The following is a 16,664-nucleotide window of genomic DNA, read 5'->3' on the forward strand; positions in this document are numbered from 1 at the left end:
TGTAGATTAGTCATTTAAAAATCACAAGAGATTATTAATAAGATACTCTAATAGAGCAATCTAACAAACTAATAGTTATTCTGATGTAAAGTGTTGCACACTTTCAAATTGAAAACAAAGTTAAAACATTAATCATATTAATTTTATGTATGAAGATACTGTACCATGAATCTAAGTCTGACAAAACAAGTCATACCGCCTTTCCATACATTTAAGTTTGATTCCACATAACTTCCCATCTCTTTGATGATGAACTAAGAACCAATTCTATTTCATGCATGCAAACTACAGTGTAGCTGGCCTCCATGTGCACTTTAACAAAATACGTATTAGAGTCATAAATTATTGTCAAGTTACTTGAGTCTAGGAGTTGTGTTTGTCTTTAAAACAGATTTCAGCAGAGATTTTAGAAGTAAAACAACTTATTTACTGTATTCTGTTATTCTGCTATTCCGTTATTTCTTATTTGGCAATTTACAAATGCACTTGACAGCCAGCTGCATTGAAACCCTTATGTGTTACCGTGGGTCAACACCTATGGAGTACTGGAGAAAGAATGGGACTCAAAGGAGAACAAAGAAAGTCCATGATGCATGTACTGTAGCTGCTGCTTTTGGTGCAAAGGGATGTCTCAGCCCAAAGCAATGTTGAACAGTAAAGAAATCAAGTCTGTAGTTTTAATGTAGTCTAGCTGGAGCATTAGTTAGTTTGTTAGTTAGTCAGCAGTTGAAAATTTGGTTCAATAGGAATCTTTTAAAAATCCATAGAAACTTTTTGGAAGGTGTGGGTTACTCTGAAGGAATTTTTGACTTGGTTATACCTAACCAATGATGCAAAGCTGTTACAAAGGAAGGCTAGTTATTGGATGAAATTTTTGGACAAAAAATCCCAATGATTCCTATTATACAAGAGTATGATAAACATGTAAAGTAAAGGTAAATGAATTTTAAAAATGGTAACAGGTGTCAATCTCTAAGTTAGAAACTTTGAAACAAAGGTCACGGAGCAAAGAAAAAATGTGGGAGGAAGGGATGGAGCAACAGAAAGTTGCATAGTAGAGCAAATACATGTACATAGATGTTATTCTTGGGAGTCTACAGGAATGACCTTAGATTTATATACTCTAAAGAAATCTGTTATAGATTATTATTTTGTAACTGTTGCTGCAGTAACATAACTGTTGCTGTAGTAACAACTTACAAAAACATGTGAATATTCTTTAGAGTAGTTGACTACTCTATTAGAGTATTTGATCCTTTAATAGAGTATTTGATCCTTTAACCAACAAACTTCCCCTTTTACCACCTATATAAATATGCTCTAAAATTATTCATAGTTGACAGTACTACACTGGTCAGATGTCAGCCACTTTATACAAACCAGCCACTTTACAAAATTTAGTATCCACCCATTTGGAGAAGCATCAAACAGTACAGTAGTACTGTTTAAGTAGGGATCATCCCAAAGTGACGCGTGTTGCCAATATGGCCGCCTTTAAAAATCATCCTAGAAAATATTACACGACAAAAATCACCTTTGCATAATACTATTAGTCCATCTAACATGAAATACAGCATTGGAAACAAGAAAACATTTACCGGTTACCGGATAATTTTAAAAAATATGGAAAAACTCAAAATATAGTCTGCCTCACTGCCTGACCACATTCGCAAGCCTAGAGGCCAAATGAAGTAGTGCATGGCCACCATTTTATGCCACAATAACAAACTGACCGGTGGGATGTGCCTTTTGGGTTCCGATGAGTGTGTTCCCTCTGCACCTTACCTTTCCTTTCATCTTCAATCAGGTTGGTTGTCTTCTTCTTCAAGCATCGAAACCATATTGAGGTGTTAATTGTCCATATCAACACTTTTTCCTGAGCAACATAATTATTTAAAACGTCACAAAATTATTTCAGAAAGCGCTTACACTGCTGAATAAGTGGGGCACTTACATGTGTAATTTCCAGTCGATGTAGTCTAGTGTTGCACATGATCACTTCGTCTTTGGCCAATGCCTGGACTGCAGTTGATGAAGAGATTTGTTACTTATAAAAGATGGACTGATACTCGACAGCTTGTTCCTCTGAACGTGCACATTTGCTGCCAAACGAGATTGATCAGCGAGTGATTGGATAGCCTACTGACTACTAGAGTCGATAGTTTCTCCAATGAGAAGATTTTATTTTTACTTCATCCTGTTACTCGAGACAACCTAAAGGGCCTGTTCGTTCAAACAAGTTCGCGATCTGCAAGTACTGATTGGGATCCCGTTCATCACCACGCCCATCAATTTAAGATATAGGTGGACTAATAATGATAGAGTACAGAGACCACACCTCTTAGCAATCTAGATGTTTACTTAGCAGTAAACAGGATGACTTCACCCCTTATTGGTCTGCTAGCCTTGGCTGACTTGAGACACACTCTAATACAACAGTCACTCTAATACAACAGTCATGTATGATATTCTAATACAACAGTCACAAGCTACATTGTAGCTAGCTGTGCCGCTACAACAAAAAAAACTAAGCAAACTAGTATTTCTTTAAAATTGTTAATTTAAAAGATCTATGCAATAACAAGTGATGAAACAAGGTATGAATGATGGTATTACACAGCATAGCTCGGTAGGTAGTCCCAACTTTGGCACATTAGCTATAACTGTTTCAATTGTTTTGCTCAATGCTGAAGTAGGGACTTACCCACTGAGCTATGCTGCAATACCATCATTCATATCTTATTTCACTACTTTTTGTTGCATAGATCCCTACTTCATTTATAAATTAACATTTTAAAAAATGCTATTATATATAGAATCATCATATTGCCTGCTTAAAAATTTTCAGTGCATTCATATGATGATATCAACTGTATCCAGGTAGTCTCATTCAACGTTTTTGCTTGTGGAAGGATTTTGAAGCGTGAACTTTGTAGAAAATTTACCAAAATTCCTGGAATCACTGGTGCTGTTCCAATGTATATACTGTAAAACAATTACCATAGTAATACATTGACAGCACTGGGAGTAAGCGAGAAACAAAGAGTTTACTCATATAGTTTCATAATTCAGATACAGAGAAGAATAAAACAATGGCTAACTGACTGGGAAAGTGTGATAGAAATGAATCACACAACTTTCTTGGTACACATATTAGGTGAATGACTTATAGTATGGATACAACTATTGTTTGTGTCTGATATAGAGTTGAAAGCTTGTCGTACGTCCATAAGCTCAGTGGTTTAAAATCATAAATATCACATAAACTTAATCATGGTGAAGATTGCAAAAGGGTTGTTACAAATAACTCACGGTATACATAGTGGCTCATACTTATTTTTGTTAACTTGTTACTTTCCTGGCCTCACAATTCACTACAATGCTTAAAAAATTGTTTATGCGTTAAAATTGTTAGAATACATGTACATAGTAAGCTCATTAGAGAATAGTGTACAGCAACAATGCTTCAAAGTTGATATAAAGCTCTTGTAACAGTATGAAATTATTGTTATCGGTTGAAATACAGATCATTATTAGGACTCAAACGAACGAATACAGTAGTACTTTTCTGTATTCGAATATTCCATTAGGCCTTAGCTGTTACATAATTATTCAGACTTGGTGTAAAGTTTCATTGTTATAATGTAATCCAGTAATTAAGTGGCCACTACCAAGAAGCCTCCAAACAGGTTTGTGGCTGCCATGAATAAATTGTGACCCACTCTGGGAAAACTGGTCTTATCAGCAAATTGGATTTTTCACTCTGAACACAAAGCTACATGAATAGACTACCTAATGTCACAATCAAGACTTAATTATATATATAAGTAGTCTGGTTATGCTGGCTACTTTTCCCAAGCCCAGTGGTAATCCGTACGTGCAGTGTGGTGCCTTAATGGAGCTCTGGTCAGCCTGGGGATGGCTGTATGTGGCTGTACAGCTCCGTACGTGGTGCTGAATAAATACCTCTGCTGTGAATTTCCTTTCATTTTAGCAAATTTTGAGACCTGAATGGCCCTTAACTTGGCCTAATTCATCCCTATGCTTTCCTTTTTAATTTTGTAAACAGCCTCTTGCCCCGCCCCCTCCTCTTTTGGAGCTCACCTGATACAGTTAACTAAGGTTTTAAAACTATCTAAAATTGCAGGAAACTTAGTTGTTGGCTACTTGCACAGTGGATGCTCTGAAAGGTAAGGAATTTGTGTAAAATGTGTGAAAATTTGGTACACAGAACTTCAACAATTGGCAAGCTACAACACATCAAATACTTAAGACCGGAGTTTCTTGATACTTTTAAATTGGCTAGAAGACCGGTTTTACCAGACTGGGTCACAATTATTGAAAAGAAAAACATAGCATAGCGCCCTTTGTTAAGGGATTGTCACAGTGATGTTGTCAGTAATAGAAAGTGTTTATAACAAAAGTAAGCCACAAATCCGTACTAAGTCTTGCACTTATAGCAATTCACCACAGCATTGGTACATCTTCATGAATTAGTGGCTACCTAATACTATTTCTATTCTTAAATTTATCACCACTGTCCTTTCCTTTCATTAGCATCATCTTCCACTACATTAATTGCTGACAGCTAATCTTGTGCCACTGTATAAACGATCACATGCAAATAACCGCTGGTTGATTGTATTATTTGAATACAATGCAAACGAATATCAATATGAATATTCAGATATTGGTTTGAGTCTCCTAGTCATTACCCAGAGAATATTTTAAGACACTGTAGCTTTACAGCCAGTGTGTGCTATATAAAGTATTGAATCATATGTGTTTATTATAAGCAACATTATAGTACAATACAGTAAATGAAAATAATTATTGTGTATATGTATATTGAATTTATTCAATAGGATACTGTGCTTGATAATAAACAAGCATTACCATCTTCTACTTCACCGCCATCAATATTACAACATGGTAAGAAGTTGTAGGAGTATCTGTAAAACTGATGACAAAAGGTTAAATCATTGATATAGTCAATTGTGTGCTATACTTCTAACAAGGTTGTTAAACTTGTAAACCAATGAACAGTTGATATTGTCTATTTGCACTACTAAATAAAACTTTATAGTAGTTGCATTCCAAGTCATTGAAAAGGAATTGTGAGGGCTGTATTAAAGGTTTAGAAATATCAACTATGCATTACCTTTGCAATAGCTATCAAGACACACGGTAGTGTGTCGTGCTGCCCAAGAAGCCGGCACGCCACACCGTGAGTATATTTACAGGAAGAAAGTAAATGCAATTTTCACACCTTTGTAGCTCCGTAATTCCTTATCTGATTGAAACCAAAGTTGCTACAGACGTGCCGGCTAGGTAGGGGAGTCCACATTCCAAATTTGAAGAAAATCGCTCCAGACATTTCCGAGATACGAGCGGCCAAAATTTGGGCTTTTTTCCTTCTACTTCCAGGGGCGCAGCCAGGATTTTTTGAAGGGGGGTTCCAGCACCAGCATTGAGTTACCAGAAGCAAGGGTCTGAGGCCCAGCCGCTGAGAGACTTTCAATATTTTAATGAATCAAAACTCAGCAAATTGCTATATTTTATGCAAAAAGTGCATTAATTGTGATGCATATAAGTGCCCCGCGATGAAGGTAGTACTAGATAAAGCCACCTAGTGGAAACAGACAGCATAACACATAGTAATCTGTAAGTGATAGTTATCTCACTGTGGTAAAAAAGCCATGAATCCACTAATACAAATGGAATGACTTACAATCAAAACAATATAACTACACAATTATACATAGCATGAATTCATTTTGCATAATACAAGTGATAAATTACTAGAGCTCTATATCTTTAAACACTGCACACCAAAGCTATATCAGTATGAGGTCATGCTAAGGTTTGAATTTAATGTTAGAATGTCTTAAAAACTTCATATGGACATGGATATAGTTACATGCATGTTCTATTAGAGTATACCTAACTGCTCTATTAGAATATAAACCTGACTGCTCTATTAGAGTATATACCTGACTGCTCTATTAGAGTATATCGATCTTTTAAAGAAGTTTTGAAATAGCCTAGGGCTCATGTTACCTCTGTAAATCCTTCCCTGAGATATGAATGCAAGCTTTATCAATTGTTGTGCTGTGCCATTAAACTATACTACTCACTCATTTTCTCCTACCACACTAAATGGTGTGTTAGGATCCTGCTTGCAGAAGTCAAAATTGAACCCCAGGAACCCCCCTCCCTACGCCCCTGAGTCTTCTGTAGAGAGTTCAGCTATGAACAGATCACCCTATAGAGAGTTCAGCTAGAAAAGTCATCCTGTAGAGAGATCATTTAGAAGGATCACCTTGTAGAGAATTCAACTACAAATAAATCACCCTACAGATAGTTCAGCTACAAACAAACAAGTCACCCGTAGAGAGATCAGCTAGAAGAAGTTACCTTGTAGAGAGTTCAGCTACAAAATAAACCATCATATAAAGAGCTCAGCTGCAAACAAATCACCCTGTAGAGGGTCCAGCTACGAATAGATCACCCTGTACAGAAATCAGCTAGAAGAAATCACCTTGTAGAGAGTTCAGCTGCAAATAAATGATCTGTAAAGAATTCAGCCAGAAACAAGTTCACCCAGTAGAGAGATCAGCTAGAAACAAGTCACCCTGTAGAGAGATCAGCTACAAAGAAACCATCCTGTAGAGAGTTCAATTACAAACAGATAACACGATAGAGAGTTCAGCTAGAAACAAGTCATCCAGAGAACAGCTAGAAACAAGTCACCCTGTAGAGAGATCAGCTAGAAACAAGTCACCCTGTAGAGAGATCAGCTAGAAACAAGTCACCCTGTAGAGAGATCAGCTAGAAACAAGTCACCCTGTAGAGAGATCAGCTACAAAGAAACCATCCTGTAGAGAGTTCAGCTACAATCAAGTTACACTATAGGGAGATCAGTTAGAAACAAACCATCTTGTAGAGAGTTCAGTTGCAAAAAAATCATTCTGTAGAGAGTTCAGCCACCCTGTAGAGAGTTCAGCTAGAACAAGTCACCTTGTAGAGAGTTCAGCTACAAAGAAACCACCATGTAGAGAGTTTGGCTACAAACAAATCATCTGTAGAGTTCAGCCAGAAACGAGTTCATACTGTTAAAGAAATCAGCTAGAAATAAGTCACCCTGTAGAGAGATCAGGTACAAAGAAACCATCCTGTAGAGAGTTCAATTACAAACAGATCAAGACACACAATAGTGTGTCGTGCGGCCCAAGAAGCCGGCGCGCCACACCGTGAGTATATTAACAGGAAGAAAGAAAACGCAATTTCCACACCTATGCAGCTCTGTGATCCCTTATCCGATTGGAACCAAATTTGCTAGAGACGTGCCGCCCAGTTAGGGGAGTCTACATACCAAATTTGAAGGAAATCCCTCCAGCCATTTCCGAGATACGAGCGAACAAACTTTCGTTTTAATTTCTTCCTTTTTTCTTCTTCATCTTCATTTCGCGCACTTCGCAAAATTCGCCATAAAACACGAATGCGTGCACGGATTGGGCTGAAATTTAGCACATTTAAAGGGCTCATTTAAGGCGGATCTCCGTACCAACTTTGGTAGGAATCCGATGAACATTCACGGAGTTATTACCGATTATTTGCGTAAAATAAGGTCGAAGGTCTGTCACGCCTACAGGGTAAACCCCTTGGAGGAATCAGTTGAAAATTGATATGTAGATGGAGCAACCATCGTAGGAGTGCCTTTTTGTGGTTTGAAAGGAATCGGGATAAAGACCATGGAGATATGACACAAAACCCAACCTGTGTCAAAATCACGCGATCGATTTTTATGAATAAAAAAACTATTAGTTTTCGTGTCTACCAGGCAAACCGCTTAGAGCAACGAGCTGAAAATCAGTATGTAGTTGGAATAATCATCATAGAAAGTTCTTGCAGTAGAGTAAAGTATCAATTATCGGACAATATGATGTTCGGACAGCTGCCACCCACTTCCTGGAAATCCTGCAGCTTAGGTTATTGTACCAAAAGGTAGGCTACAATAAGCAATAATTATCCTCCAACAATCAGCTTTGTGTGATTAAAAGCTTAAGAGTTACAGCCAATAGTATGCTTAGTCCGATAAAATCTATGCTCGGATAAAACTATCAGTTGTCGGACTTTGATTTTTACTATCAGTAAACAATGTCCAATTTATTTCAAATTTGTATGCAATATACCTGTACTCATTAGCTACTAATGGCCAAAAAATGGTTTCGTTATCTTTAGCATAGAGGGAGTACGAGCCCCCCAATTTTTAGCGGTATTGTCGGACTCCCTCCGCTTTAATTTAATCATGCCCACCAACAGAGTTTGTATGATTTTGTAACAAATGCACCATTGCTAAACCACAGAAAAAGGTAAATAAATATCTCTCAAGAGTAGAGGTGTGCTTTAAAGTTGATATTCAGGATATTTCCATTGGAACGCAGTATTTTTGACTCCTAAATGAAGGAGATGCGCGCAAGGTGGAAAAATGAAGTTATGCAAAACCACCTTCTGACCACCTACATATGCTAGTCTTGGTGTCCTATCACAAATACTGTCACGAAAATTGAAAGGCTTTTCTTTCTCTATCTTATATGGGTAAAACAAAAAGGACGAAAATGTTGCTTTGTGCATCCATAAAAGGTAGAAAATGGAATATCTTTTCATTTCTAGGTGGTATTCGCGACTGAGGCACCAAGACTAACAAATGTGGTTGGTCAGAAAGTTGTGCCTCGTAATTTCATTTTTCCACCTAGCGTGCATCTCCTTAATTTAGGAGCCAAAAATACTGCGTTCCAATAGAAATATCCTGAATATCAACTTTAAAACACACCTCTACTCTTGAAAGATATTTATTTACCTTCTTCTGTGGTTTAGCACTGGTGCATTTGTTGCAAAAAGCATGAACTCTGTTGGTGGGCATGGCTAAATTAAAGCGGAGGGCGTCCGACAATACCGCTAAAAATTTGGGGGCTCGTACTCCCTCTATGCTAAAGATAACGAAACCATTTTTTGGTCATTAATAGCTAATGAGTACAGGTATATTGCATACAAATTTGAAATAAATTGGACATTGTTTACTGATAGTAAAAATGAAAGTCCGACAACTGATAGTTTTATCCGAGCATAGATTTTATCGGACTAAGCATACTATTGGCTGTAACTCTTAAACTTTTAATCATGCAAAGCTGATTATTGGAGGATAATTATTGCTTATTGTAGCCTACCTTTTGGTACAATAACCAAAGCTGCTGGATTCCCAGGAAGTGAATGGCAGCTGTCCGAACATCATATTGTCCGATAATTGATACTTTACTCTAGTACAGAAGAATCGGATTACAAATCACTGAGTTATGATTCGAAAGGCAACTACGTGCAGCAAATGCGAGATCGAGATACTCTAATAGAACAGTCACCCTAATAAAGCATTCAGCCTCATGTATAATTTACACAGTTATATTACATTGCAAGTTATTCTGTAGGGAATTCAGCTACAAACAAGTCACCCTGTTCTCAGATCAGCTAGAAGAAGGTACCTAATAGAGAGTTCAGCTACAAAGAAGCCATCATGTAGAGAGTTCAGCTCAAATAAATCACTCTGTAGAGAATTCAGTTAGAAACAAGTCATCCTGTAGAGAGATCAGCTAGAAGAAGTCACATTGTAGAGAGTTCAGTTACAAAGAAACAATCATGCAAAGAGTTTAGCCGCAAACAAATCACCCAGTAGAAAGTTCCACTATGAACAGATAACACTGTAGAGAGTTCAGTTAGAAACAAGTGATCCTGTAATTAGATCAGCTAGAAGAAGTCACTTTGTAGAGAGTTCAGCTACAAAGAAACCACCATGTAAGAGAGTTCAGATGCAAACAAATCACCTGTAGACAGTTCAGCTAGAAACAAGTCACCCTGTAGAGAGTTCAGCTAGAATAAGTTACATTGTAGAGAGTTCAGCTACAAAGAAACCACCATGTAAGAGAGTTCAGATGCAAACAAATCACCTGTAGACAGTTCAGCTAGAAACAAGTCACCCTGTAGAGAGTTCAGCTAGAATAAGTTACATTGTAGAGAGTTCAGCTACAAAGAAAATACCATGTAGAGAGTTCAGCTGCAAACAAATCGCACTGTAGAAAGATCAGCTAGAAGAAGTTACCTTGTAGAGAGTTCAGCTACAAACAAATCACCCTGTAGAGAGTTCAGCTAGAAACAAGTCACCCTGTAGAGAGATCAGCTAGAAGAAGTAGAGAGTTCAGCTACAAACAAATCACCCTGTAGAAAGATCAGCTAGAAGAAGTTACCTTGTAGAGAGTTCAGCTACAAACAAATCACCCTGTAGAGAGTTAAGCTAGAAACAGGTCACCCTGTAGAGAGATCAGCTAGAAGAAGTTACATTGTAAAGAGTTCAGCTACAAAGAAACTACCATGTAGATAGTTCAGCTAGAAACAAGTCACCCTGTAGAGAGTTCAGCTAGAAGAAGTTACATTGTAGAGAGTTCAGCTACAAAGAAACTACCATGTAGAGAGTTCAGCTGCAAACAAACTGCCCTGTAGAGACAAACAAATCGCCGTGTAGAAAGATCAGCTAGAAGAAGTTACCTTGTAAAGAGTTCAGCTACAAACAAATCACCCTGTAGAGAGTTCAGCTAGAAACAAGTCACCCTGTAGAGAGATCAGCTAGAAGAAGTTACATTGTAGAGAGTTCAGCTACGAACAAATCACCCTGTAGAAAGAAAAAATTACCTTGTAGAGAGTTCACCTACAAACAAATCACCCTGTAGAGAGTTCAGCTAGAAACAAGTCACCCTGTAGAGAGATCAGCTAGAAGAAGTTACATTGTAGAAAGTTCAGCTACAAAGAAACTACCATGTAGAGAGTTCAGCTAGAAACAAGTCACCCTGTAGAGAGTTCAGCTAGAAGAAGTTACATTGTAGAGAGTTCAGCTACAAAGTAACTACCATGTAGAGAGTTCAGCTGCAAACAAATTGCCCTGTAGAGACAAACAAATCACCCTGTAGAAAGATCAGCTAGAAGAAGGTACCTTGTAGAGAGTTCAGCTACAAAAAATCACCCTGTAGAGAGTTCAGCTAGAAACAAGTCACCCTATAGAGAGATCAGCTAGAAGAAGTTACATTGTAGAGAGTTCAGCTACAAAGAAACTACCATGTAGAGAGTTCAGCTAGAAACAAGTCACCCTGTAGAGAGTTCAGCTAGAAGAAGTTACATTGTAGAGAGTTCAGCTACAAAGAAACTACCATGTAGAGAGTTCAGCTGCAAACAAATTGTCCTGTATAGAGACAAACAAATCACCCTGTAGAAAGATCAGCTAGAAGAAGTTACCTTGTAGAGAGTTCAGCTACAAAAAAATCACCCTGTAGAGAGTTCAGCTAGAAACAAGTCACCCTGTAGAGAGTTCAGCTAGAAGAAGTTACATTGTAGAGAGTTCAGCTACAAAGAAACTACCATGTAGAGAGTTCAGCTGCAAACAAATTCCCTGTAGAGACAAACAAATCACCGTGTAGAAAGATCAGCTAGAAGAAGTTACCTTGTAGAGAGTTCAGCTACAAACAAATCACCCTGTAGAGAGTTCAGCTAGAAACAAGTCACCCTGTAGAGAGATCAGCTAGAAACAAGTCACCTTGTAGAGAGTTCAGCTAGAAGAAGTTACATTGTAGAGAGTTCAGCTACAAAGAAACTACCATGTAGAGAGTTCAGCAGCAAACAAATCGCCCTGTAGAGAAATCAGCTACAAACAAATCACCCTGTAAAAAGATCAGCTAGAAGAAGTTACCTTGTAGAGAGTTCAGTTACAAACAAATCACCCTGTAAAGAGTTCAGCTAGAAACAAGTCACCCTGTAGAGAGATCAGCTAGAAACATGTCACCCTGTAGAGAGTTCAGCTAGAAGAAGTTACCTTGTAGAGAATTCAGCTACAAACAAATCACCCTGTAGAAAGATCAGCTAGAAGAAGTTACCTTGTAGAGAGTTCAGCTACAAACAAGTCATCCTGTAGAGAGTTCAGCTAGAAGAAGTTACATTGTAGAGAATTCAGCTACAAAGAAACTACCATGTAGAGAGTTCAGCAGCAAACAAATTGCCCTGTAATGAATTCAGCTACAGACAAATCACCTTGTATAAAGATCAGCTAGAAGAAGTTACCTTGTAGAGAGTTCAGCTACAAACAAGTCATCCTGTAGAGAGTTCAGCTAGAAGAAGTTACATTGTAGAGAATTCAGCTACAAAGAAACTACCATGTAGAGAGTTCAGCAGCAAACAAATTGCCCTGTAATGAATTCAGCTACAGACAAATCACCTTGTATAAAGATCAGCTAGAAGAAGTTACCTTGTAGAGAGTTCAGCTACAAACAAATCACCCTGTAGAGAGTTCAGCTAGAAACAAGTCACCCTGTAGAGAGTTCAGCTAGAAGAAGTTACATTGTAGAGAGTTCAGCTACAAAGAAACTACCATGTAGAAAGTTCAGCTGCAAACAAATTTCCCTGTAGAGACAAACAAATCACCCTGTAGAAAGATCAGCTAGAAGAAGGTACCTTGTAGAGAGTTCAGCTACAAACAAATCACCCTGTAGAGAGTTCAGCTAGAAACAAGTCACCCTGTAGAGAGTTCAGCTAGAAGAAGTTACATTGTAGAGAGTTTAGCTACAAAGAAACTACAATGTAGAGAGTTCAGCTGCAAACAAATTGCCCTGTAGAGAATTCAGCTACAAACAAATCACCCTGTAGAAAGATCAGCTAGAAGAAGTTACCTTGTAGAGAGTTCAGCTAGAAACAAATCACCCTATAGAGAGTTCAGCTAGAAACAAGCCAAACGTAGAGAGTTCAGCTAGAAGAAGTTACATTGTAGAGAGTTCAGCAGTTTAGCTGCAATCAAATTGCCCTGTAGAGAATTCAGCTACAAACAAATCACCCTGTAGAGAGTTCAGCTACAAACAAGTCATCCGGTAGAGAGATCAGCTAGAAGGATCACCTTGCAGAGATATCAGCTACAAAGAAATCACCCTGCTTTATCTTTTCTTCTTCCTGTAGTAAAGAAAAAATGACAGGTTAAAAAGCCCTAAAGCCGGCCATAGGCCGGCTTTGGGGTATACAAATACAAAAAGAAGTGAAATCTAATCCAAAACAGCCAAGCTGTAAAAAAAGAGTGCGGCCCTGAGAAAGGCTATGGTGGAAAGATGTGAAATCCAAGGTGGCGGCCAAGAAATGGCTGTGATGGTAGGTTAATGGTAAAAATTTTAATAACAACAATTCAGGTGAATTTGGTGCCGCTTGGTCTTGGCACAAAATTCACTTGAATTGTCGTTATTAAAATTTTTACCATTAACCTACCATCACAGCCATTTCTTGGCCGCCACCTTGGATTTCACATCTTTTTTCACCATAGCCTTTCTCAGGGCCGCACTCTTTTTTTACAGCTTGGCTGTTTTGGATTAGATAATCTTATCAGCTAGAAACAAGTTACCATGTAGAGAAATCAGCTAGAAACAAGGCACCATGTAGAGAGATCAGCTAGAAACAAATCACCCTGCAGAGAGTTCAGCCACCCTGTAGAGAGTTTAGTTAGAACAAGTAACCTTGTAGAGAGTTCAGCTACAAAGAAACCACCAAGTAGAGAATTCAACTGCAAACAAATCACCCTGAAAAGAGTTCAGCTACAAACAATGAAAGTTTCAGCTACAGTTCAGTTATGTAAGAAGTCACCTTATTAACAACAGTATGTGATAATCATCATTCAATGTTAAATATACAAATAGTTCATCAGACAAAAGCTATGCACACTCCTTTGTTCCACAATACCTGCATTAAAGAAAAAAAAAACAAGTTAAAAGGAAGCATCAAAGCCATATGGCCAGTTTTGTGGCTTGCAATACAAAAAGAATTGATATCTAAACCAAGACAGCCAAGCTGTAAAAAAAGAGTGTGGCCCCCAAAAAGGCCAAGGTGAAAAAAGATGTGAAATCCAAGGTGGCGGCCAAGAAATGGCTGTGATGGTAGGTTAATGGTTAAAAATTTTAATTATGACAATTCAGGTTGTGTGTGTGTGTGTGTGTGTGTGTGTGTGTGTGTGTGTGTGTGTGTGTGTGTGTGTGTGTGTGTGTTGGTGCCGAATCCTAGTGGAGGAGGCAACGCAAATTCACCGAATTGTCATAATTAAATTTTTTTGCCATTAACCTACCATCACAGCCATTTCTTGGCCGCCACCTTGGATTTCACATCTTTTTTCACCTTGGCCTTTTTGGGGGCCGCACTCTTTTTACAGCTTGGTTGTTTTGGATTAGATATATTATACAGAAGGAAAATCATTGTTGTAGTACTACTACTAGAGTGTGTGTGTAGTCCTGTTTTATTCAGTCACATTTTATGTTGTATTGTTGTTTCCACATAGAGATTGCAATGAACTCCTCAGAAACTCAACTGATTAAAGATGACAAGTCTTCTTGAAGCAATTGATGTTGTATTGTAAAGTATACATTACTTTATAGTTAGTGCATACAATAATGATCATGTACTGTATTATTAATATATAGATGTTGGCATTGTCATATATATATATATATATATATATATATACCTGTATATATTATTAGTGGTTAGCTATTTATTATACAAAACAAAATGTCAGGTATATGCTTGATCTTCACTAGATAGCATTGAATCAGCTGTTACAGTATAATAATTTTACTTTATAATTGAATGGCTATTGCTTAAAAATCCAAAGCATTGTCAAAATATTTGGTATAAGATATAGGAATATTTGGTTATAATAATATTATTATTTTTCAATAGTAGCTACTGTACTGTATATGCTGTGATTTACCCATCTAACTTTGTCTGTTGCAACTGTGTACACTATATCTTCATCACCTTCCAGTAATTGATAGAGGCATTGTGTATTTGAATTTGTTATTGTAGCTCAAAATAATAGCACCAGATAATTACTAGAAATAAGTCGTGCTGACAAATCGGCACCCAATTTGACATGAATAGATGGAATGCTTCAAAGGTGCCAACTTTATATTTGGTGAGAAACGAAAAACCATTTAGAAAGTTTAAAAGTCAAAGTCAATAGTGTTTGTTTAAAATATGCTAGCTTGTCTAAGTTCTTTGATCAATACTTTGCTGTACTGTCTTATCTTTGAAATGAAAGACATCACGAGCTTTTAATGGCAATAGTGGCTAAGAAGAAAATTATTCCACTTAATTTAGAAGCTGTAGATGAGAAGAAGTATGCTCAAATGCTAACCCCGTAATATATGCTTTTGACTTTTTACATAAGCAGTTAAACTTGACGGATAACTAAAGGTTAAATTGACTGAATCTGGTGTCTGATCATCTGAAAACTCTGTCACTGAAGATAGATGTCAAGGTAAAATTTTGAGCACAGTGCACTTACAATGCCACCACATTTTTGCTGTTAGGGGAAGCTTGAACAAGTCTCTTTTCAGTGTAAAAAAGATGGAAGCTTTCATATTTGCATAATGTGTGTGGTCATAAAGTTCCACATTTTCATGGAGAGTTCACTTATGTACGGTAAGTTAACTTGTGTGTTTAATCATATTATCCTTGTTGCTTCGTATTAATAGATGGCCGCATGCCACTTGAGCTGCTCTTTCATACATCCAAAAATTCTGTAAGGCACAACAAGTGGCACAAGAATTGTCTTCTCTTTCTATATCTGGAAAGTGGCAGGAAATACCGTTTGTCCAAAATATTGATGTAATTTCTGGTGATCACTGTTAAAATATTATACTTTCAGAACAGGATGACACTGGTCTAGGGTGTAGTGTTTTGAGCAAAATTGCTTAATGGAAGAGATGTGTGCTTCAGAACTTCCTGCAGTATCTGACAATACTTCCTTCCACTGATCAGTCAAATTAGAATTAGATGAAAATGCCAAAAATAAATTGGTTCTTTTCTCTAAAGAACTGCCGCATATGCATACATCATACAGCACAGAATCTGATGTGCATATGTCAAGATACCAATACAGCACAAGAGTGCTGCATTATAGTGTACTTAGTCATGTTCTGAAATTGCTCTTTTGATTAGAATATAACGTAATTTATTGCATCACAATAAATTGAAGTTAGCATGCCTGCTGTCATGCAGAGTGTGTATATAGGATAAGTACCTGAATATAGTTATGATGACCTAAGTGCAGTGATGTTAGATTGGTTGTCAAGATATGCAGCTTGTAAATTAGTTTAACAAGTTTCAGGTGCCATGCATGCCATCAAAGATTGAATGATCTTGCTGTACATCCACCCACCCGTTATAGCACAATCAATGTCAAGCTATTGCTACCTTTGCAGTATTGTGATGTCTATCATTACATAGATGAGTGTGTTGTATAGAAATTGCACCTTTCTGGAAAATAGTGTCAGGAGATGCTTATGTGGCTATGTGCAGTATAGCTACAGTATGTCACAGTGCTGAAGGTTTGAAAGTGCACTGGAACTCCCCAATTTGGTACTAGACAAGCTGTTTGGTGTATAAATGTTTAATTTTGTTGGTCAAAGATGTCTTGTGATAATGAATCCTACAGACAAATAACTCTAAGAAAAGCTGAGTGTTGATAGGTAGGCATACAGAGTTACAGGTAATTGGGATGCCAGGTATCGCTGAATGAAATGGTGAAGAAACGTTTGAAT

At 37.5% G+C, this 16,664-nt stretch overlaps 1 protein-coding gene across 1 annotated transcript in view; it reads left to right on the forward strand.

The window, feature by feature from the left end:
* LOC136247743 (uncharacterized) overlaps window positions 1-16,664 on the forward strand; it is a 66,752-nt gene that overhangs the window by 41,774 nt on the left and 8,314 nt on the right. The window contains exon 24 of the mRNA XM_066039570.1: window positions 4,866-4,932. Within this exon, the coding sequence (XP_065895642.1) occupies window positions 4,866-4,932 (67 nt within the window). The remainder of the gene's footprint in view (window positions 1-4,865; window positions 4,933-16,664) is intronic.

Source organism: Dysidea avara, chromosome 2 (genome assembly GCF_963678975.1).
Source record: "Dysidea avara chromosome 2, odDysAvar1.4, whole genome shotgun sequence".
Taxonomy (NCBI): domain Eukaryota; kingdom Metazoa; phylum Porifera; class Demospongiae; order Dictyoceratida; family Dysideidae; genus Dysidea; species Dysidea avara.